The 24,719-nt window shown below is 42.5% G+C and overlaps 1 protein-coding gene across 2 annotated transcripts in view; it reads left to right on the plus strand.

Moving 5' to 3' along the window:
- Window positions 1-859: 859 nt before the first annotated feature.
- The window catches only part of DYNC1H1 (dynein cytoplasmic 1 heavy chain 1), a 75,653-nt gene continuing 51,793 nt past the window's right edge, over window positions 860-24,719 (plus strand). For both annotated transcript variants that reach the window (XM_061612173.1, XM_061612174.1), the window contains exons 1-10: window positions 860-1,297; window positions 6,672-6,759; window positions 16,002-16,175; window positions 16,669-16,924; window positions 17,815-18,001; window positions 18,117-18,388; window positions 18,832-19,059; window positions 19,841-20,917; window positions 21,811-21,990; window positions 24,245-24,394. In XM_061612173.1, the coding sequence (XP_061468157.1) occupies window positions 1,018-1,297; window positions 6,672-6,759; window positions 16,002-16,175; window positions 16,669-16,924; window positions 17,815-18,001; window positions 18,117-18,388; window positions 18,832-19,059; window positions 19,841-20,917; window positions 21,811-21,990; window positions 24,245-24,394 (2,892 nt within the window). In that variant the 5' untranslated portion in view covers window positions 860-1,017. The remainder of the gene's footprint in view (window positions 1,298-6,671; window positions 6,760-16,001; window positions 16,176-16,668; window positions 16,925-17,814; window positions 18,002-18,116; window positions 18,389-18,831; window positions 19,060-19,840; window positions 20,918-21,810; window positions 21,991-24,244; window positions 24,395-24,719) is intronic.

Genomic DNA, 24,719 nt, shown 5'->3' on the forward strand with positions numbered 1-24,719 from the left:
CTGGTTCTGAAAGTCCACTGCTAACATGCTTTCCTCTTGAACTTTCATCAGCATTAGTTTCAAATCATTACTGGTTTCTGCTAGTAGTATGGTAGGGTAGTGGCAAATTCAAAAGTGCCGGGTCCCTTCATGATGGTCGCACCGTGCCGCCTCACCACCACACCTCCTTTCTCTCAAGTGCCTTGCTCTCAGTGTGGTCTTTTAAGTCCACACTCTACTACAACAGACCTCCCTAAGAACCAATCAGCATGAAAGGGGAGGCTGCGTGGTAGCTATTGAGAAGAGTCTTCTCATTGGTTGATTCACATCCTACCACTCCGATCGGCTCTGATCAGCACGAAAGGACAAGGACTCTTCTTAGGGGCTAACATGCTCCCCTTTCATGCTGATTGGCTCATACATAGGAAAATTGCTTCATAAACTTTGGTCCATGAGCTTCCTTCTAGGGGTCTGCAGCAGGTCTGTGAATTTGTGGTTGAAGAGGGAAGACAGTAAATCCATCGTATTAAACATTCATTCTTATTTTTAAAAAAGAAGCAATAAAAATAAAATTTAAAAACACACAGCATCTAACACAGCACATTACATTAGGCAAATAAAATAATTAAGTGGTTCGCCAAGAAGCTCAGCGATTTCCAAGTGATCCATGGGCGAAAAAAGTTTGGGAGCCACTGTCCTACGTAACGTTTAGGATTGCAGCTTGAGGCTTTTAGTAGAAGGACTACATTTCCCATAATCCTCTTGGTTCCCTTTTCAGCCGGTTTTCAGATGCACATTGGGACTTGTAGTCTATCAAGGTCCTTCTTTTGCTCTAAGCAGGGCGGATTCCCCACTACATTTCCCAGGATTCTTCGGGGCGGAGCTGTCAGTGAGAGGCGGTGGTTAAAGAACGGTGGAGCGGGTGCGGCGGGTTCAGTGCTAAGTCACCGAACTCAGCGGTCGGAAGAGTCCAGCAGAGCTGCGATTATCTCTGCTGCTTTCGGTCAGTAGCGGGGAAGAATCCTACCACCAGCAGCCATGTCCGATTCGGGAGGCGGAGGCGGCGGGGGGGGAGGCGGCGGCGGCGGCGAAGATGGCGGGCTGGAAGTGACCGGCTCTGCCGTGCAGAATGTGGCGGATGTCTCGGTGCTGCAGAAGCACCTGCGCAAGCTGGTGCCGCTCCTGCTGGAGGACGGCGGGGAGGCGACCGCCGCGCTGGAAGCGGCGCTGGAGGAAAAAGGCGCCGTGGAGCAGATGCGTAAATTCCTCTCGGACCCGCAAGTCCACGCCGTGCTGGTCGAGCGCTCCACCCTCAAGGGTGAGTCACTCGCAGCCGTCGGGAGTGCAGACCCCGACTCAGCCAGGGGCTGCAGCCAGTAGGGCTGCGGGCATCAGAGTGCGCGCCAGGAGCGTGCGAGAGATGGGACGGAAAAGTCTCCCTCCTTTGTCGCATCCCTGCTGGGAACAAACAAGGGAGGGGCAGGGAAGGCCGCTGGGAGGATGTGGGAGAGAAGAATGGAGAGGGGTGTGGCCTCTGGAGGAGCTTGCGGCGGCCGCGGCTGTCAAAATGGCGGCGGCGCTGCCTCCGCTTTGTCTCCTTCGTGTTGACGGCGGAGGACCGACGGGCTCAGCCCGCCATCCCCGAGAGAGCCGCTCCCCCTCTAATCTCCCCTCCCTCGCCGCCACCAGAGAGAGGCGCCCAAGTTAAGCCTATATTGTACCACACCTCTGCCCTCTCCATGGCCTAATCCAGCAGAGTCGTTTTATACTGTGTGTGTTGTGTGTGTATCCTTTGCATCAATAGTTGTGGTGACCCAGACTAAAGGGTGCGGTCCTGTACGTTAGAAATAAATCTATTTAAAGTTAACCAAGACCTCTCTGTGTGGAGCTTGTATTAATAGGAAGCTGCCCTATACTATTAAATCAGATTATTTGCCCATCCAACCCCGAATTCTTGTGGACAGGTATTATCTAACACCACCCCATGACTCCCAAGTTTCATGTTTTATATACACCTGCTAATTGAGGCCAAGGTTTTGAGGATCTGATGAAGTGGGCTCTAGGCCATGCCATAAGCATATGCCATCATAAAATTAGGTCTTTCGGATGCAGCAAGGCTTCTTGTTTTTGCTGCGACAAGACCACCTCTCTGGAAATGGCAACAAACCGCTTTGTTCTGACTGGTAGGGGCTCTCTGGGGATTCAGGCACAGAGAGGTCTTTCCCCATCAGCCACATGTAAAGCTTGTTTGCTCATTAAGTTAATAGTCCAAGGTTCAACAAACATGGTCTGCACACCTCAGGGTAATTTCTGTTGTGGGATTGACTTCTGAGGATTGCACTGTAAACTATGCTAGGGGATTAAAGTAGGAGTGCCAAAAGTGGCCAAGAAAACAAATCGCAATCTGTTTGGCTTCTATGCCTTTGATAATGACTTGGTATACCAGAATCAGCATACTGATGTTAAACGCACAGACAAAAGCCAATACAAAAGTTGACAACCCAGGGTTAGAAGACAAAAGAACAGGAGTTCACTTTCTCAGGGTAATTTGGTTGTCTGTATTGGAGAAGGCACAATACACTTGAGTTTTCTAATCCAGTTTCACCCCCATCATCTGGAACTAGATTTCATAAGAGAACTGCACTGTGAATGAAAAATGGCAACACTGGTTCACTTCACCTTAACTCAAAGTGTCCTGTTGGCAGAACTTGTTGACATGGATACCACACTCATTAATATATCTTTTCAGTTTCTAGGCTGGCAGCTAGATGGGCAGGCAGATACTTTTAAAGGAACTGGCCTCTAGTTGTAGATCTGTCATTTACATGAATGAGAGGATTAATCTGTTTCCTTGCACTCACATCTTCCCTGGGTCCCCAGCAGAACGGGAAAGCAACAAGTACCAAAACATTCTTGTGTCCTTCCCCTTCCTCTCTTGACCAGCAGTTCCCATTAGGCACATTGTGAAGAAAAAATCTGTGTGCTAGATCTTCTATATATGTCTCTGTGGGAACTTGGAGGTATAAAGGCAAAACGAAGAATGATTGTTCTAAATACTTGCTTTCCCACCTTGGAAGATAATTTGTTTCATTTATTTTGCCTCTTTAAGTAGAGAATCTTGCAAACCAGTTCCCACTTATATGGGGGTAAAGTAAATTCATTTGTGAAAAGCATTTTGATGTCGGAATTTGTAGAGAGCATGTATGGAGATTATACTGTATGGTAATCATACATGCACTGAAAAGCAGCTATTAGCTGTGGTTTTCCAAGCATGTAAATACCTGTTTTGAGAAAGCAGCATGTACGATTGCCATTCTTTACTATATGCACTCAGATTTCTTGCAAATCTCATGCAGTAAATTGATGATGATGCATAAATATTAAAAATCTGTATAGAGCCATAGACACCAGGCAATTGAACCTAAATGAGATCTATACCTTATTTATTTATGAGATTTCTTACCCGCCCTTTACCATCAGGTCCCAGGGCCAGTTGCAACAATAAAATACTTAGATATTACTGGCTTTTAGTGGTGAAATGCCAGTAAGCCCACCTCCCCAGATACTGCAGTTGCCTCTCCATTGCTAATCTTCAAACTGGCTGGGGTATATTGATGAATGTCCCTTAAGGCATACTGATGAGATTACTCTAGTCAACAGTATGGGACATGCAAGATAAAAGGGGGAGGGAATTCTATGTGTGTTACAGGGTAAGATGTTGATGGCTACTAATGCAAGGCTGGACTTTGGAAAGCATTTTGTGAATTCTTTGAGATACTGCTTTGGCTATAGTGAGTACTTTCTAATGCTCTAAGCAGAGGTTTTGTCCTAAATATTCTTTGTAACTCTAATCTTCTTACATAATTTGCTATTGGCAAGCATCCTCTCTAGGTTGCACTTCCCATTTTCCAAACATTAACTCCATGGCACAATGTCTCTGTGTCCAGGGGTCACCTCAGAAAGACAGCCTACTGAGTTCTGCAGACTGCTGAAGTAAACAAGCAAGCTTTCATAAAGCATCAAACAATGTAAATGTAACATTAAAAAAAGTAAAATGTTTGTTCTAGGGGCAAGAAGTTGCATTTATTATTAGCTCTGCTCTGAGTAGACCCATTGAAGTTATTAGACATGACTAACTTAGGTTCATTCATTTTAATAGGTCTACTCTGAGTAGGATTTAGTTGAATACAACCCAACAGAACCTGTGAGCCTTAAGCAGCATTGATGGGAGTTGTAGTCCAACACGTCAGGAGGGCACCAAATTGGCTATCCCTGGCCTAGAGGCTTTATTAAAGTTCCTGAGCAAGAATAGTTATTCTTGGCTCTAGCATAACTTTCTCTGTACTTCATGAGCTTCTTTAACCAAGATAAATAGACCAACTGCCTGACTAAATCATAGTCCTGGAATATTTCTAATGATCCTCCTCCTTTATGAACTATTACAGTTTCTAAGTGTGATATTCAACTGTCATATTCTGAGTACACCATTGTCAATTGATTTCAATATGTCAACTCTGAGTATGACTTAGTTGGATATCGTTGTGATAGTTAATGTGTCTGAAGAGTCCAGCTTCTAGTGCAGATTGTCCAGTGGTTGCTATTGTAATTTTAAATATAAACCAAGAGCCTTACGAGTCTTACTGGAGCCATGCTCAAAAAGGTGCATCCTTGTTGTTAGTGCTGATTCATTACATCATTTTCATTTGGTCCTGGAAACCTTGAAGGTTTAAACAAAGGCTTATTGATGAGATGAATTCATCTTGGTATTTAACTCAAAAATGCTTCCATCTTCCCAAGAATTAAAAGCTTAACAAAACGGTAAGATCATTTGACTGCTCTGCTCATGAGTATATATGTGTATGGGTCTATACCAGCCTTTCCCAACCAGTGTGCCTCCAGATGTTGTTGGACCACAACTCCCATCAGCCTCAGCCAGCATTGCCAATGGTCAGGAAAGATGGGAATTGTGGTCCAACAACATCTGGAGGCACACTGATTGGGAAAGGCTGGTCTATACCCTTTAAATGGTAACCCATACAATTTCCTGGTACTATTTTTGTGTGACCTCTCCATTTCTGTTACTGGAGACATGACTAGAGTGTTATTGCTTGTTGCCACAAAACTTTAAAATGTTGCACGTGTGACTTTTTACATGAACATTGTTACAAACTAGAGAAAGTAAATGCTCACATCCATTCCTGAACATTCCTGAATAACTGATTCGCTCTGCTTGCTTATTCTTTTTTCATTTCTCTCTTATTTTTAGTCTCCTAGATACCTAAAAACAAATTACATGTGACATGCAAATCTCTAGGTTGTCAATCAAATCTAAATTGTGTGTCCTAAAAACACTCTGTTGGAAATATAGTATTGTTGTACAGAGTTTGAGCCATGTAATGGTGTCTTGATTGATTAGCTTGTATTTCCCAAATTGAATGCTGCTATGATACAATATACCACAGTTAATTAAACCTTTTAAATATATTACGTATGAAAATATGACTCCTGATGTTCGTGCAGAATATTTGTGCAAAAAGATATATGCTTGCATTTTAGTGTTGAATTTTAGTAGCAATTGCTACAATATATTTTTCCCTGAAGAAGGGCTGTGACCCTGGAAGTACCGAAGTTGCTGCTGTTTATAATCAATCTTCTTGCACTTTCTGGAATTGGATATTTATTGAAAGTACAGAACACAAAGGTCTCACTGTTCTTGACAGCAAGTTTGTAATAATAAACATGTTGCTTTTTTTTCTGTGTCAAACAAAGCTCATAATGTTACAGAAAATGCCTAGAATTCTCTCTATTAATGCTGAATTCTTTTTTCAAAAGATGTATTCTTTAGTCTAGTACACTTTCTCTTTCTGTTCTCTTACTGGGTGTGGCTCTTAGATGGAAAGTTGCTGTGCTGCATTGCAGTGGTTTCATTGCAGAAGTGTTGGTGGCTAAAGCAGTGACATCATCCTTTGAATTGCCAGTCAAGTTATTAACAGTGTCATTCCCTTTTTATCTTTGTTCTTCTGCTATATCTATATATAATCTATATTTTAAATTTAAACAGCTTGAGGAAGCTTACTGCTTTAAATAAATCGGATTTCTACTGACTATCATAAGGTATTAAAAAGAAGACTCTGTTGGCCTTATTAGCCACCCTCTGAATTTAAGAATAACTGGGCTTTGTTGAGAGGCTGAAGTAGGGTAATGAACACAAAATAAAGGAGAGGAGGAAAGGTTTCTGAGAAGTAGTATTACTCATGCTAATAAATTTCTCTAGCTTCAGGGTCATACATTTTGGATCCTGTATGCACTTATCTGGAAAAAAGCCTCAAAACAAGGCTTGGTTTTTAGTAGATGTGTATAAGATCAAATTGTGTCTAAATATTGAGGCATTCCAACTCCCCTTGAGTATAAAGTTCTGGACATATGGTCCATAATGGGGAGGGAAGAGAGAGGACATGCACCAGTTCTTTTCATCACGACATCGACTTAATTCCTTTTCTTTGCATCTTAAAAAAAAAAAGCTTTAAGCATTTAAATGTCAAAATTAATGAGGAGGTAATTGAATATGTAAAATATGACTGCTTATTCACGGATGACAGTTTTAGGCTACTTACTGATGTAGGCATCTCATTAAGAATAGGCATTGGGTAGGTGTTAAAGAGATGTTAATAGGATTTCCTAATTCTTTGCAGAGGATGTTGGTGATGAAGGAGAGGAAGAAAAAGAATTTATTTCGTATGGTATAAGCACTGACATTCATTATGGGATAAAGTCCAACAGGTGAGTCAAATCTGTTTCTCTTCTGACAATGTTTTAAGAATTGAGAGCTGATCCTGCAGTCCTCTATGTCAATATGATGATAGTACAATTTGCATTAAGTATGCACAGATGCATTTTGTATAGAATGTTAAATGCCAATGTCCTTAAAGCAGCATTATTACTGCTTCTTTCAAAGGCTATAAATTAACATAATGTGTTGATGGCATATGATTTTGCAAATTATCTGTCCTCTTGATTTTGGTGGCATTGCTGAGACAAAGTATGGAGCATCCAGGGGAGACTTATGGCATATGATGTAGTCCTTCAGTTTGGTGCTCTGTTGCTCCAAGAGATTTCTGTTCTGTTCCCTGGTACTGGTAACAATACTGACATAGTGTTTGCGTCCAGAGCCTGGATTTGTTGAGTAGCCTATTTCATTTATACAATAAAAAGTCTCAAAGCAACTAAACATAATAGTCTTCACATACAGTTGAAATTACTGCGTTTCTTGCGCCCTGAAGAATCATGACCACCTGTCCTTGGACAACTCTTTGTGCAGCTTGTAGGTCAAGATGGCCCAGATCTTTAGCTCCCCCACCCTCCATGGGCTGCTTTGACAAGTGGATGGAGCCACCCATCTGTCAATTGCCTGACATCAGCATGACATCAGGTGACCTGCTTTTCCTTTGCAGCTCAGCTTGAGTTCAAGCTGCACTGCAAAGGAGGGTCCCAAATAGGGTTGCCAGGTCCATGGCCTGAGACTGATCCTGTATCTTTAGGAGAAGAGAAGGTCAGCCAAGTGCAGGGGTTCTTGCAACTCTGTAATGGGAAAAACCACAAGGTGGAATTCCCCCTTCCCCCTCCACAACTTTCAAAGATACAGAAGACCTCTTGGTTGCCAGGCCCAGCCTCCAAGAGGTCTTCCGTATCTTTAAAAGTTGTGAAGGGGGAAGGGGGAATTCCACCTTGTGTTTTTCCTGTGGTCGTGTGAAAAAGCGAGTGCCCAGATCCGGTGTTACCCGGCAGTGAGTTAACCAGAGAACAGAGATAAGTGCAGACTTCTGAAAGTTTTAAGAGTCCTTTACTTGGTATAGACACAAGCCTCAGACACAGACAATCCAGCTTCACTTTCCTCTCCATAGACTTTTCCCCCCCACTGGCTGGTTTCGCTTTCCAGCCTTTATCGAGATGGTTGCCCTTGCCAACGCCAGGTGGTGGCCTTGGCAGCCTTGCAAGCCTCTGTAAGCAGATTAACCCCTGCTCTGCTTTGCTCTGCCATAGTCTTGATGGAAAAACTACAGACAGTACTGCTCAATGGTCAACAGTCCCCACCTTTTTCCATAAAGACTATCAATTTTACACATCCGTCTCCATTTTACAAACATGTTACAAACAGTACATACATGTTACACTTTCAGCAATGCATCAATACATTTTTAGTTACATTTTACAGTTCAGTGTACAGTTACATTTTCTCTTTATTCCTTTATTTCACAGAGGTTTTACAAACACTTATCCCATCATCATTAGTCAATCACCTTGGGTTTTACACACTGTGTATAATGTGTCAGCATCCGTTTCTCTGTGTATGTGTGCCTCATTTCCCTTTACACTCGGGTCTTGCTTGCGGGCTTCCCCCAGGCACCTGGTTGGCCACTGTGAGAACAGGATGCTGGACTAGATGGGCCACTGGCCTGATCCAGCAGGCTCTTCTTATGTTCTTATGTTCTTACTGTGGCAATTCTGAATCTGTCCGGCGGCACCCCCAAATTCGCCCTTTCAGAACGTCTCAAAAGTTGACTATCACTTGTGCCAGGTTTATCAGTTTCTTCTTCTTTTATCCCTGTTTCAATGTCATGTAGTGTGGGTGCATTTGATGAACCATTCAAAGCAACATATGTATTCCAATCCATTTCTGATACCTTTATGCTTCGACTTAAGACTACCTGTCTTTGACTGGGAACCCACACTCTATAATATGCATTCTGAAATCCAATCACATTTCCCTTTTGGGCATTTGGAGCCAACTTCCCTTGTCTTTTACTTTTGGGAATGTGCACCCAGCACCTAGCTCCAAATCTCTCTATGTGATTCAGCCTTGGCTTTCTGCCTGTCAACTTTTCATACGGTGACATACCAATGGCTCTATGCAGCATCCTATTTTGAATATATGCTGCATACATTATGCATTCTCCCCAAAATGCATTTGGCAACACAGAATCTGTCAGCGTGGCTTTCGTGGCCTCCAGCATTGTCTGGTTTATTTGTTCAGCTGTCCCATTCTGGCATGGGGATAACGGGGCAGTAAAGTTTTGTTCTATGCCTTTACCTTCCAAGAAATCTCTCAAGGCTTTGCTTGTAAATTCTCCCCCCTGATCAGACCATATGCGCTTAATTGTAACACCTTGTTGCGTCTCTATCTTCTTGATGAACATCTTTAGTTTCCCTTCTGCTTCATTTTTCCTTTTAAGCAGATACACATGGCAAAACCTGGAGTAATCGTCTACAATGACCATAAAATACTTAGCACCCCCTTGTGACTTTTCAAATGGTCCTGCCAGGTCTACATGAATCAATTGATATGGTGCATCTGTAGTGCTTTCTGCTTCTTTGTTAATGTTTGCTATTGTGGCTTTCGCCTGGCTACATGCATCACATTCATAATATTCTCCACATTCCTTTAGTTTCATGTCTTCACTATGCTTTGGGGTTTTCTCTATTGTATCGTAATGAACGTGCCCTAGCTTTCTGTGCCACTCATGTACGCAGTTCTCATGTGGCTTGCTATTAGCTTTCATTGTAGCACACCCTGCGTGTCTGCATTGTACATAGAAAAGAGAGTCTTTCAGAAACCCTTGCATACAGACCTCACGTCCCTTTACAATGTTACATCTCCCTTTTTCAAATATTACAGTGTAATTCATTTCATTAAGTTTCTTAACTGACAGAATGTTGCTCTCTAACTCAGGCACTAACAAAACGTCTGTCATAATTGTATTTAACTTACTTATCTTAACGGAGCCACGCCCCAAAACATTTCTTCTGGAGCCATCAGCCAAAATCACAGTCTCTTGCACAGCTTTCGAAGTGTGAAATAGTTTAGGGTCTGTGATCATGCTGTGGGACGCCCCCGAATCAAGGACCCAATCTTCACCTTTAACACAGTTCTTTGATTTATTAGTTTCCACACTCACCATTTTCACGCTTGACTTCCTCCAGCCCTTATCTTGCTGCTTGGCTGCACAGTCTCTTAGTAAGTGTTCTTTAGATTTGCAATAGAAACACGCTTTTAGTCCATTCGCTCTGTCCTTGAACAACTTCTGTTTGCTTTCTTTGTGCTCCGTCCTGTTCTTTTCTCTGCTTTCTTGGCGTCTCTCGTATTCTTGAAGCAGCTTGCCGCCAATATATTCCTCTGACAAACCCGTGTCAGGCATAGCTTCCATTGAAGTCACGAGAGGATTCCAGGTGTCGTCTAGAGATGACAGAATGATGTATACCTTTTGTAGTTGAGTATGAATGATTTCTCTCTCCTCCAATTCCACAAACAGCCTCTTAAATTCCATGAGGTGCTCAGACATAGTTCTGCCTTCAACTAGTCTCATCTGGTATAATTGGCGCGCCAGATATATTTTACTGCTCGTTGTCTGGCGTATATGAATTCTGTTCAAAGTCTCCCACACGTCTTTCGCTGTAGGCTGGTCCTTTGCATACAATAACTGTGAGTCAGATAATGCAAGAATAATCAACGCTCTTGCCTTCTCATCTCTCCGCGTCCATGCCAGTTGCGGAGCTGCTGGTGGGGTCCTCTCAATTACCTCCCAGAGGTTTTCTTTTATTAGGAGAGCCTGCATGCGAAGTCTCCAGCTGGAATAATTGTTTTCCGTGAGCCGCTCAAGAGGCATGCCTGCTGTCAACATTGCAGCCATGTTCAGCACGTCTGCTCACCTCTCCAACACTCGCCCACGTTCCTCAGCTTCTAGCTTGCTGTCGTCTTTCTGCCCCTAAGCCTGGGCTACAGCCTTCACAACTGCACTGGTTCTACTGGTTTGCACTGGGCAATCTGGGCCCATAACCCCTGTGGTTGTGTGAAAAAGCGAGTGCCCAGATCCGGTGTTACCCGGCAGTGAGTTAACCAGAGAACAGAGATAAGTGCAGACTTCTGAAAGTTTTAAGAGTCCTTTACTTGGTATAGACACAAGCCTCAGACACAGACAATCCAGCTTCACTTTCCTCTCCATAGACTTTTCCCCAAACACCGGCTGGTTTTGCTTTCCAGCCTTTATCGAGATGGTTGCCCTTGCCAACGCCAGGTGGTGGCCTTGGCAGCCTGGCAAGCCTCTGTAAGCAGATTAACCCGTGCTCTGCTTTGCTCTGCCATAGTCTTGATGGAAAAACTACAGACAGTACTGCTCAATGGTCAACAGTCCCCACTACAGGGTTGCAAGAACACCTGCACTTGGCTGACTTTCTCTTCTCCTAAAGATACAGGATCGGTCTCAGGCCAAGAACCTGACAACCCTAGTCCCAAATGATCTAAGCAGGGTTTGAAGTCACAATTAATCAGTGCTGTCTCCAAGCCCCACTTTTGGCAGGGATCAGCTTCCTTTGCAAGCTGAGTTCTCAAAGAACTCAAATGTGAAATTGCTGATCTGCTAACTAAAATATGTAACTTGTCCCTTGGGTCCTCCTCCGTGCCTGAGGACTGGAAAGTGGCAAATGTAACGCCAATCTTCAAAAAGGGATCCAGAGGGGATCCCGGAAATTACAGGCCAGTTAGCTTAACTTCTGTCCCTGGAAAACTGGTAGAAAGTAGTATTAAAGCTAGATTAACTAAGCACATAGAAGAACAAGCCTTGCTGAAGCAGAGCCAGCATGGCTTCTGCAAGGGAAAGTCCTGTCTCAGTAACCTATTAGAATTCTTTGAGAGTGTCAACAAGCATATAGATAGAGGTGATCCAGTGGACATAGTGTACTTAGACTTTCAAAAAGCGTTTGACAAGGTACCTCACCAAAGGCTTCTGAGGAAGCTTAGCAGTCATGGAATAAGAGGAGAGGTCCTCTTGTGGATAAGGAATTGGTTAAGAAGCAGAAAGCAGAGAGTAGGAATAAACGGACAGTTCTCCCAATGGAGGGCTGTAGAAAGTGGAGTCCCTCAAGGATCGGTATTGGGACCTGTACTTTTCAACTTGTTCATTAATGACCTAGAATTAGGAGTGAGCAGTGAAGTGGCCAAGTTTGCTGATGACACTAAATTGTTCAGGGTTGTTAAAACAAAAAGGGATTGCGAAGAGCTCCAAAAAGACCTCTCCAAACTGAGTGAATGGGCAGAAAAATGGCAAATGCAATTCAATATAAACAAGTGTAAAATTATGCATATTGGAGCAAAAAATCTGAATTTCACATATACGCTCATGGGGTCTGAACTGGCAGTGACCGACCAGGAGAGAGACCTCGGGGTTGTAGTGGACAGCACGATGAAAATGTCGACCCAGTGTGCAGCAGCTGTGAAAAAGGCAAATTCCATGCTAGCGATAATTAGGAAAGGTATTGAAAATAAAACAGCCGATATCATCATGCCGTTGTATAAATCTATGGTGCGGCCGCATTTGGAATACTGTGTACAGTTCTGGTCGCCTCATCTCAAAAAGGATATTCTAGAGTTGGAAAAGGTTCAGAAGAGGGCAACCAGAATGATCAAGGGGATGGAGCGACTCCCTTACGAGGAAAGGTTGCAGCATTTGGGGCTTTTTAGTTTAGAGAAAAGGCGGGTCAGAGGAGACATGATAGAAGTGTATAAAATTATGCATGGCATTGAGAAAGTGGATAGAGAAAAGTTCTTCTCCCTCTCTCATAATACTAGAACTCGTGGACATTCAAAGAAGCTGAATGTTGGAAGATTCAGGACAGACAAAAGGAAGTACTTCTTTACTCAGCGCATAGTTAAACTATGGAATTTGCTCCCACAAGACGCAGTAATGGCCACCAGCTTGGATGGCTTTAAAAGAAGATTAGACAAATTCATGGAGGACAGGGCTATCAATGGCTACTAGCTGTGATGGCTGTGCTCTGCCACCCTAGTCAGAGGCAGCATGCTTCTGAAAACCAGTTGCTGGAAGCCTCAGGAGGGGAGAGTGTTCTTGCACTCGGGTCCTGCTTGCGGGCTTCCCCCAGGCACCTGGTTGGCCACTGTGAGAACAGGATGCTGGACTAGATGGGCCACTGGCCTGATCCAGCAGGCTCTTCTTATGTTCTTATTTAGCACCACATTTAAAGAGCGGTGAATACAAGTCCTGATTGTTCCTTTGCAGCCGTAGCTTTGCCTGCACGAAACCTGATATCATATATGGTCTCACAGGCCAGGTTAGGACCCTCACCAGGCCTAGTTAGGTCCGCAGACCAGAAATTCCTCACCACTGTTGAAGATGATGTCCCACATACACAAGAATGTAGGACTGCAAGCTAGAAATCTCCTCAAATGAAAGCTAACATTCAAATGAAGTTGGGGAAGTTTTGAAGCCCAGAAAAAATGGGTCTTGGCCATTATTTTAGGCATAGGACTAAGAAAAGAAAGGCTTTTAAAATTGTATAATAGGAATTGTTTCTAAATTTCAGTGTGGGTCATCATTTACATAGCCTATAGCTAAAAGTGTCAAGAATCTCTGCTGGATCTGTTCCAGGTTTCATTAAAAAGTACTTTTGAGTTGAATGAAATCTATAGTCCGCAAAAGAGACTGAAAACACCGCTGTAGTTGGCAGACTTTGTTATGACAATGCTGGTCTATTCCTTTGGCTGCTGCTAGAGATGCTATACCTAACAAAAGCTCCACTTTCACTGTTTTCTTCGTAGCTCTGCTGTCAGCTTGCAGGGCCCAAAACCTTGTCGAGCCGCCAAAGCAAGATAATTTTGAGTCTTTGGGCGGGTAGAAGATGCGAACTCTGTTAGTGAGCTGAACACACATTGTTTCTTTCCTTCCTTTTCTTAAATCTTCTGTCATTTTCCAGGCTACAGTTGCTTGATGACTTGGTACAACAGGTTTTTATTAAGGATAGAAGGATGCAGTCTTTAGGTAGGTGGAAGATGGGGTCGTGGAGGAACTCCCTCCATGTATTCCCTCCATGTGTGCCCTGAGGATGTGCAGGAAGGAGATGGTGGGCGAAGCACAAGGCAGAGAAGAACAAAGGGAGGGATTGCTGGATTTGGGTGAAAGGAAAGGCCATAGATCAGTGGTTCCCATTTCCTCCCCCCACAGAGCACTTGAAAATGGCCAGGGGTCTTGGCAGACTACTTAATGATTTTTCTGTCTGTTGTAGCAATTGTAATTTTATAGAATACAACAAATACAATAAAAGAAGCAATAAAATACTATTAAAAATCAATATGAATATTCACTGTGATGGATGTGCTGCCTCCCAGGAGCCTCCCATCTTCTACCACAAATCCATTGACACGCCACAGACATCTGAATGAAGCTTGTGGACTACTGGTGGTCCATGGACAACAGTTTAGGAACCCCTGCCACAGAGAGTGTGTAGACTGATGGTGTATGTTTGGGTATTGGTGGTCTCTGTTCTTACGGAGGGAATTCCCTGGGTTTGGGAGGTCAAAAAATGGGATCAGCACAACTGTCTCTGAACTGTGTAGAGAAAGAAGTGATGTGTGGACTGAAGCTCCCTATACTTCGTTCTGGAGTCTTAGCCAAAAAAGGTATCAGGAAGCCTTGGTGTGATATTTAAGTTTAAGAAGTGATTTTTTTCTAAAAAGAAGCTGCTGTTTCATCCCAAGTGTGCGTGTGTTGCAGGGGGGTGCCTCTCAACCTTAAAGGCCTGCCAAGATTTTTGGAGCCTGCAAGGTGACTGAAGCACTATCAAGAAAGGCAGGAGAGACCATGAATTCTCAGCTGAAGCAGCAGACCAACAATGTCATAATGGTGTTGGCTAACAGCATCAACCTCTTCTCTCCAGTCTCCAGCCAAACGTTAAAGTTTATATTCCAGAAGACAATAATAGATACTATGCTAAGTTTTGTTGCCCTGCCTATTGACTGTGTAGTTGCTGCAGCTATGGGACTGCCAAGAGATTCTGAGATTTAGGAACAAGCCTTGGGCAGAGAGATACAATAGGTGGAATTCAACTAATGTGTCCCATCAGCTGAAGGATTTCTGCTTGCACAACAGGATTTCTCCCCCTGTGCGTACACTTTGTGTGCCCTGTGCCCTCCCCAAATCTCCTCCAGAAGGTTGGGGCAACACCTGGAACAGATTTCGGGGGAGGAGAGAATTCCACTGTACAAGCGGAAATGCTTGTGCTGATGTGATTGTAACTTAGCGCTTGTGTTAGATACATAATAGAACCCATTATTTGTCTGTACTTTTTTCCCCCAAGGAAAGCTGGTGCAGTTTGCATCAAATCCTGGGTTGAGTCACTAACTGGCACTTCAGTTCTGGGCTTAAAAAGAAGCAGCAGCAAATCCTTCATTAAAGAGGGGCTTTCCTCTGAAAAAAGACATCATGGGAACATCTAATCTGAAGACTGAGGAGGGAAGGCCCTCTGACAGCAGATATAGGTCTGAGCAAAGCTTGCTCATGGGTAGATCTACAGACAGGAGGGACCACTTTGGCCAGCCATTTAATATACAGCCCAAGCAAAAGATCTGCAGTTTGATCTGTCAACTGCACATCTGCAAAGAGTTGCAGAAAACAAGTTCACGGTAGAGGGGGGATGAGAAGAGAAAACAACTGCCTGCTGCAAACACATGTAATGCCCCAAGGCAGGATGAATCCCTGTCCCTGACTCCTCATTCCTTTAGCCCCTTAGAGACTCAATTCATATTGCATCCTTGTTCTACATACAGCTCAAACTATCTGTGTAGGCAAAATTGTCCCCACTTAGAATATTATGGTCCTTCAGTTCTAATCACTGTAACTCGGCTCATGATTTATTTTATTTTATTTTTTGAAAATGCTCAATATTTAGAGCTTTATTAAAGCCTAGAAACAATTTGAGACTTGGAAGGGTTGTGGATTTTTGTTCTAAAGTTGCTTTTTAAATAGCTTTTTAAAAATGTGTTTTAAAATTTGTATATTTATTTTTAATGTTTTTAATTGTTGTAAACTGCCCAGAGAGCTTCGGCTATGGGGCGGTATACAAATGCAATAAAGAAATAAATAACTTTTGTTAATGTATAAATATCCTGTGAACCCCAAAATGTTTATGTTCTAAGATTAAATTGATAAAATTCTTACTAATATTTTTTTTGTCTACAGTTTGGCATTCATTAAACGAACACCAGTAATCGATGCAGATAAGCCTGTGTCCTCACAGCTCCGAGTTCTTACCCTCAGTGAAGACTCTCCTTATGAAACATTGCATTCCTTCATTAGCAATGCTGTTGCTCCCTTCTTTAAGTCCTACATCAGAGAGTCTGGCAAAGCAGACAGGTAACTATCATTTGTATAAATTCTAGCTGTTATGGATATGAAGGAATAAAAGATGTGTAGAGGAAGGAAGAGATGTAAACCTATGTGGAAAGGAGAGGCCAAGTTCCTAAGAGCTTGATGTGCATGTTGAAGCACATCTTTGTGTCGATCAGGACTTCCCCAAGTTTTTCTTCTGGTTGCAGCTTCTCGTGCTGCATTAGAGCCTGCTCCCAAAGATCCCCAGAGATTTGGAAGCAGCTTGCCAAACATGGAGGACTCTGTGTTGAAAGGAGGAGTCTTTGGAACTGTGTGAAATAGAAGTTCATTGAGTAGCCCTTTGAAATCTTAGCCTTTTAGCAAGGTTGCATGCTAGCTTAAGAAATTTGAAACTTGGAAACATTTGTTGTCTTTGAGAGGTAGGGAGAACAGCCCAGATTGCATACACATTAATTGGAAATGACACTCTCTTTTTTTTAGGTGAATTTTCATTTGGCTAACTTCTGTGTTTCCTCAGGGATGGTGATAAAATGGCTCCCTCCGTTGAGAAAAAAATTGCTGAACTGGAAATGGGGCTTCTGCATCTGCAGCAGAATATTGAAATACCAGAGATTAGCTTGCCAATTCATCCAATTATTACCAATGTTGCTAAGCAGTGCTATGAGCGTGGAGAAAAGCCAAAGGTTACTGACTTTGGTGATAAAGTCGAAGACCCAACTTTTCTCAATCAGCTGCAGTCTGGAGTTAACCGGTGGATTAGAGAGATCCAAAAGGTAAATTCAAGAAAAAGATTCAGTATTCAGGGAGGTGTCGAATTTTTCCTCATTGTTCCAAGTTCCATTTTTGTTAAATGGCTGAATTTTTCAATATGTAATCTGCCTGGGAGTGTAGTGGGAATTTCATGTTCTTGAATGATTTCGGGCCCATTATTTTACAGTTTTATTATTTAAAGTAATATTTTCATCAACTTTGATTCAATCCATCAGGAGTATGTGAATATAGGTGTCTTGTAGATCAGTGTTTTCAGATTGTTTCTGGGTATCTGAGGTACCCCAGAGACTTTCATAGGATTTCTTGGGAAGGTTGTGGCAGATGAGATTGTCTGTGAGAGAGTTTGACCACTCCTGTGATAGGCAACCACAGGAGGATATCAGTTCTATACCCTGTAGTGGGCTCTACCAAATCCCTAAAGGGCCTTACATAAACTGAGAATGCACCCTAAAGTGGAACATTCAGGGATTCCTCAGCAAACAGACAAGGGTTCCTCAGCAGATGCATTGTGCGAAGGCCTTTCCTTGGGAAGGAAGCTTGTAAACAAATACCTCTGAGCATAGGAGAAAATGTCTATATAACCAATTCAGTTTACAGTGCAGCCTGCGCATGTTTACTTGGGACTAACTTGGTAAGTATGTCTAAGATTATAGCCATGGTGCTGGAAGTAAGACTTTTACTTGCACACAACTCCTTTTCTATGCATAAGTAGGACTGTGCTCAGTCCTACCCAGGCAGCAATTTTATTTATTTATTTTTGCTCAGTCTTTGCAGAACGATTGACGGTTGAAGTCAGCAGCCATCCTGCTTATGCCTGATGTTGCTTTAAGTTTAACTCCACCATTTGTTGAACAATAGAAGCATTGTTAAGCTCTTTATTAATGTTTTCAAGGTGACCAAACTAGATCGGGATCCTGCATCAGGCACTGCTTTGCAAGAAATCAGCTTCTGGCTGAACTTGGAACGTGCTCTGTACCGTATTCAAGAGAAGCGTGAAAGCCCTGAAGTCCTCCTAACTTTAGATATCTTGAAACATGGCAAACGTTTTCATGCTACAGTCAGCTTTGATACAGATACAGGTAAGAGTTTATAGAAGCTGCCCAGAAACAGAATTTGGCAGAAAATGCACTGCAAGTTATTAAATAATTTTAAACATTTGAAAAAGTAAAGTCACATTTCTGTTGTACCATCTAGGTCTAAAACAGGCATTGGAGACAGTAAATGACTACAATCCATTGATGAAAGACTTCCCTCTAAATGACTTGTTGTCCGCTACTGAACTCGATAAAATAAGGCAGGCTTTGGTTGCAATATTCACTCACCTGAGAAAAATCAGAAATACAAAGTACCCTATTCAAAGGGCACTACGCTTAGTAGAGGCCATTTCGAGAGACCTGAGCTCCCAGCTACTCAAGGTGCTGGGGACACGAAAGCTGATGCATGTTGCCTATGAAGAATTTGAGAAGGTATGCTTTATTTAGATCCATATGGAGAGTGGGGGGAAACACTGAGCTTAACATTTAAAAGGAATTCCAGAACAATCCCAGAAGCCACATTGCTTAGCTAACAGAAGCCTTAGACTGGAAACAGAGGAGCCCACTTCTGATAATAAAAGATAGAGATGTGTGGTGACACTAACAATTGTTTTAAAAACAGCTTTTCTTACAATTTACAGTTCTTAATTCAGCACAATCACTGTGGACTTCCAAGATCTGGGGATGAAGTTGGTCATGGTGCCAAAGTCCATGTGTGGTGCAATATAACTGTTTCTACTTTTCCGTAATGTACCAATCTCCCCTCCCCATAAAATGCAGATCTTCCAACAATACGCCCGTAGTCGACGCATACAATGTACAGAGAGGTTGTGATGGAGCACAGTATTCAGTGTCTGGGTTCAACTTATTTTCAGGTCATGGTTGCATGCTTTGAAGTCTTCCAGACTTGGGATGATGAATATGAGAAACTGCAAGTGTTGCTGAGAGACATTGTGAAAAGAAAGAGAGAAGAGAATCTGAAGATGGTGTGGCGTATCAATCCTGCTCACAGAAAGCTGCAGGCTCGTCTTGACCAAATGCGGAAGTTTCGACGCCAACATGAGCAACTGAGAGCAGTTATTGTGAGAGTGTTAAGACCTCAGGTAGTACCTTTTCCTTTTTCACCTGTTATAATGACTAACACCTTTTTAAAAACCTGAAATGTGGTCTCTTATGCAAGAATTAGTACATTCAAAGTAAGAACTAATTCTTCTCTTGACCCAAGTTATTTTCGCTTTGAATATTTTCTGTTAAGTCTGCCTTTAATCTGGGAGCAATAGCTTAGATCAGTTTCCAAAGGGCATTTTCAGTGGCGGCCCCCACTCTCTGGAACTCCCTCCCGTATGATCTTCGGCATGCCCCTTCCCTGAATGTATTCCGCAAAGCCTTGAAGACCTGGCTCTTCAGACAGGCCTTTGGGACTTCCAGGGAGGGTTAATTTTTTAGGAATAATCGCCTATTCTCTGAACTGTTATTGTTCTTTATTCATAGTTTTATTGTTATATGTATTTTATGTGTATTTTATTATGATGCATTTATTGCAACTAAATTGTACATCGCCTAGAGTGGCCATCGGCCAGATAGGCGGCATATAAATTAAATTGTTGTTGTTGTTGTTGTTGTTGGTTAAAGAGCAGAGAGCTCCCCCTAGTGGCTTTTAAGCTAAACAGTAAAGTGAAGAGCTTAATGGCCTTGCAATTATTACAAACACATTAAAACAGGCCATGAAAATCTGTAACAAACAAGAGAGCAAGTGAAATGTCCGTAGCTGGTGGTTGTTGAACCTTTATTAGGTGTTTGAGGAGGCCATGCTGGGGTATGGATTAGTGTGATTTCTACTAGTAGTACTACAATAAAATTGCTTAACTGTATTACTTTATGTAGGTGACTGCAGTGGCCCAGCAAAATCAGGGAGAGGTACCTGAACCCCAGGATATGAAAGTAGCAGAAGTGCTGTTTGATGCTGCTGATGCTAATGCAATTGAAGAAGTAAACCTTGCTTATGAGAACGTTAAAGAAGTAGATGGTTTGGATGTTTCCAAAGAAGGCACAGAGGCCTGGGAAGCTGCAATGAAGCGATATGATGAAAGGATTGATAGAGTTGAGACACGCATTACTGCTCGCCTAAGAGACCAGCTGGGCACAGCAAAGAATGCCAATGAAATGTTCAGGATCTTCTCCAGGTTCAATGCTCTGTTTGTCAGGCCCCATATCAGAGGTGCTATCCGTGAATACCAAACACAATTGATCCAGCGTGTGAAAGATGACATAGAGTCACTTCATGACAAATTCAAAGTGCAGTATCCACAAAGTCAGGCTTGCAAAATGAGTCATGTTCGGGACTTGCCTCCAGTATCGGGCTCTATAATCTGGGCTAAACAAATTGACAGGCAGCTCACAGCCTACATGAAGCGTGTTGAAGATGTCCTTGGAAAGGGTTGGGAGAACCACGTGGAAGGCCAAAAGCTGAAGCAGGATGGAGACAGCTTCCGCATGAAGCTTAACACTCAAGAAATATTTGACGATTGGGCCAGGAAGGTTCAGCAGCGTAACCTTGGTGTCTCTGGCCGCATTTTCACCATTGAAAGCACCCGTGTTCGAGGCCGAACAGGAAATGTCCTCAAGCTAAAGGTCAACTTCCTCCCAGAAATAATAACCTTGTCAAAAGAAGTCCGTAACCTCAAGTGGCTTGGTTTCCGTGTTCCTCTTGCAATAGTCAACAAAGCTCACCAAGCAAATCAGCTCTATCCTTTTGCTATTTCTCTGATAGAAAGTGTCCGTACATACGAACGGACCTGTGAAAAGGTGGAAGAGCGGAACACCATTTCCCTCTTAGTTGCAGGTCTGAAGAAGGAAGTGCAGGCTTTGATTGGGGAAGGCATTGCTCTGGTGTGGGAATCGTACAAACTTGACCCATATGTCCAACGACTGGCAGAGACGGTCTTCAACTTCCAGGAAAAGGTTAATTTGCTTTAATATTTGCTATTTCGGTTTTGGGGTTTTGAAGTGGATTATTACTGATAAAGTTTATATAAGGAAATTTGGAGAAATTGCCATTCAGCTGTTTATTTTGGTAGCAGTTTTTCTGCCAGCCCAGCTTCTGGTGTTGCCATAATAAAGGTAAAGGTGTCCCCGCACTTATAGTGCGAGTCATTTCCGACTCTTAGGGTGATGTCTTGCGACATTTACTAGGCAGACCGTATATATGGGGTGGGATTGCCAGTTCCTTCCCTGGCCTTTCTTTAGCCCCCAGCATATGCTGGGTACTCCTTTTACCGACCACGGATGGATGGAAGGCTGAGTGGACCTCGACCCCTTTTACCGGAGATTCGACTTCCTCCTTCCGTTGGAATCGAACTCCGGCCGTGAGCAGAGCTTCGGCTGCGTTACCGCCGCTTACCTCTCTGCGCCACTGAGGCACTTAAAGCTGGCCTGGCAGGAGAGTCTGATGCAACAATGGATTTTGATAGAGCTCCTTAATAAAATATTTTGACTAAAAATGCTATATTAAATCTACTGTTTAATAGCATTTTTTGTGAAAACCAACGTAGCACAAGTATCATGTACCAAATGGGTTGTCAGTCTGGTTAACTTAACTGATACTGCAAAATACAGCTTTTATTTATTTGCATTGCATTCAAATACAACAATCTTGAGAGAGACTTCCTAATGCTGGTAAGCAGCATGCAGTTATTTGTCTAAAAGCTGAATCCATTATTAGGATAAGAAAATATTGCACTTACATGTTGAAAAGGCAATTAGCCCCTCATTAACAAACTGGTGGCTTTATGGGAAAGAATCACTTTGAGTACTGAAAGTGAACTTTAAAGTCTGTCTTCATTTTTGTCTTTTAGGTGGATGACTTGCTTATCATAGAGGAGAAAATAGACCTGGAAGTCAGATCCTTGGAAACTTGCATGTATGATCACAAAACCTTTTCAGAAATTTTAAACAGAGTTCAAAAAGCTGTGGATGATTTGAATCTTCATTCCTATTCCAACTTGCCCATCTGGGTTAATAAGCTAGATATGGAGGTAAGCTTTGCAGGCAGTTACCTAGAAAAGATAACTTTAACATTAAACTTACAAGAAATATACATATCTGGCTTTATACATACTTGAGAGATTTTGAGTAAAGGATGCTGGATGTTAACAGTTCTCGTAAGTATCCCATGTTCTTTCACTCTCTAGAACACGGAGAAGCTGCAGTCCTATGCACTTTCCTGGAGTGAGCTCCACTGAACACAGTGGCTCTTGCTTCTAAGTAAGCATGCATAGGATTTCTCTGTTAGACAACCTGTGTGAGGATGGAAATCTTAGGCCCAAGACCCATTCCTTGAATATCTATTATATTATATAATAATAATAATAATAATTTTTACCACTTACCAGCTTTTCAATTCTGGACAATGAATGCTCACTAAAGAAAGATGAACAAGTAGTATAAGAAAGGGGCTAGGAGAATTTAACAAACGAGAATGGATAGTAGAATTTTCTGGATGAATTTATATTCTTTCTTAATGGTAGAACTAGGTTGGTCCACTTACTGTTTATTTAAAATATTTATTACCAACTCATCATTGTCACGGACAATCCCAGAACAGAGTACAAGACTTAAAACAAAACAGTACAATAAAAATATATAACACATTTAAACCACCAGGAAAATTTACGTAATACTAAAATAATAGGCTCAACACTAATGTCCAGTGTTTGTCTACGCATGAAGGTATGTCTTCAGCTGGTGCCTGAAATGCATAAGAATTGGTGACAGCTGAGAAGGGGCGTTCATAACTGGGGTGCCACCACCAAGAGATCACTCCTTCAGATTCCCACATAATGAACTTCTAACAACTGTAGAACCACAAGGACCACACACCCTCACCATCCCAAATAGGTCTGTATGGGAGAAAGCACTTCCCAAGTCATATAGTGCTTTACACATCAATGAATCTGGCTCAATAGGAAATTGGCAGTGAGTGCAATCCCTCACACAGGTGTTGCGTGTTCACAGCTGGTTGCACAATAGAGATCCAAGAGGACTCCGAAACTCCATACCTATTCCTTCACGGAGAGAGTGCAGCCCTTCATAGAACATGTAGCATGCCTAATTCCTACACCTAGGGCCTGCTCACCCACAGGATCTGAGTTTTGTCAGGATTCAGTATCAATTTATCAGCCCTCATCCAATCCACCATGGCAACAAAGCACTAATCCAGAACCTGCACAGCCTCAGCTGACTTGAATGTCAATATGTCATCTGCATATTGGTGACCCTTTGCTCCAAAATCCCTAGTGACCTCTCCCAATGGCTTCTTATAGACGCTATATAGCATTAGGGACAAGATGGAACCCTGCGGAATCCCTAGCATAAATTCCATGGGGCATAGTCATCCAGCATTGCTTTCTAGAAATGATTCTGGTGGTAGGAGTGGAACAACCATAATATGTTGCCTCCTGCTCACAACCCACAATGTCAGTCCAGCAAGTGACCATGGCCAATGGTATCAAAAACCACTGAGAGATCAAGGAGAATAATCAGGATCACATTCCCGCATTCCTCTTGATAAAGCTCATCCACCAGAGTGACCAATGCTGATTTGGTCTCAAAACCCAGATTGGAATGGGGCTAGATAATCTGTTTCTTCTAAGAGCATCTGAGGCTCAACTGCCTCCACTGCCTTTGAGCACCTTCTCCAAAAAGAGAAAATGTGCAACCATAATAGGTGGTAGCTATTGTGAACCTGAGTCTAGAGTGGGCTTTTTGAGGAGTGGCCCTCTTTAGGGGCAGCGGGTACCACTCACTTATCAAGAGATAAGTTCACCACATCCCTGCTACCCTAATTGAGCCAAAGAGGACAGGGGTCAAGAGAGCATGTGGTCAGACAAACAGCTACAAGTATCTTCTCCACATCCTCAGGCTGCAAAAGCTGAAACTGATCCCACCTTAACCCCCTCCTTCCTATATTTGCTCCTTTCATCACTCATGTTGAACATGCAGTAAAGAAGTTGTAAAATCTAATTTCAGTAAGCCAGGGTCTATGGTGGAAGTTTAATTCATGAATATTCGTGTTCCAAATAAAAAAAACTGGACGAGATTTTCTGCTTTATGAACTTGCTATGCCCCCTTTTATTGTATAGGTTAGGGATAATTTCCTGGAAATCTAATTTACAATAGAACACTGGTAAAAAATAAAAAGCCCATTTGTGTTAATGTTTAATAGCCAATGCTAACTTAAGGCTGCATTTCTGTTAAAGTTTCAGTTTTGATCATACAATTGTTTCCTAGATTGAGAGAATCCTGGGAGTTCGTCTGCAAGCTGGGCTGAGAGCATGGACACAAGTACTACTTGGTCAAGCAGATGACAAAGCAGAAGTTGACATGGACACAGATGCTCCACAAGTCAGCCATAAGCCAGGTGGAGAGCCGAAGATCAAAGTATGTGGTGTCGTCATCTTGAATTGGATCCATATAAACTTGTATGCTAGAAGTAATCCATGCACAGTCTCAAATGCATCTAGAAAAGCAGTATCTTGAAATACTGCAGTATAGTTTAAGCTGTGTTTGAGCAATTGCAGTAAATTTGATGAGCTTACATAGAGTTTGGCGTCAGAGAATGTACAATTTTACTAAAACGTTTCCAGCTCTTTTGATCACAGAGATAAATGTTTATATTATGGGCATTTATTTAAAAGCTTAGTGGCAATGAACCAGGATGCCTAAACTGTGCAGTACAATCATTGGCCAACCTGTCCCCATCTTT

The sequence above is a fragment of the Rhineura floridana genome, chromosome 2 (genome assembly GCF_030035675.1).
Source record: "Rhineura floridana isolate rRhiFlo1 chromosome 2, rRhiFlo1.hap2, whole genome shotgun sequence".
Classification (NCBI taxonomy): domain Eukaryota; kingdom Metazoa; phylum Chordata; class Lepidosauria; order Squamata; family Rhineuridae; genus Rhineura; species Rhineura floridana.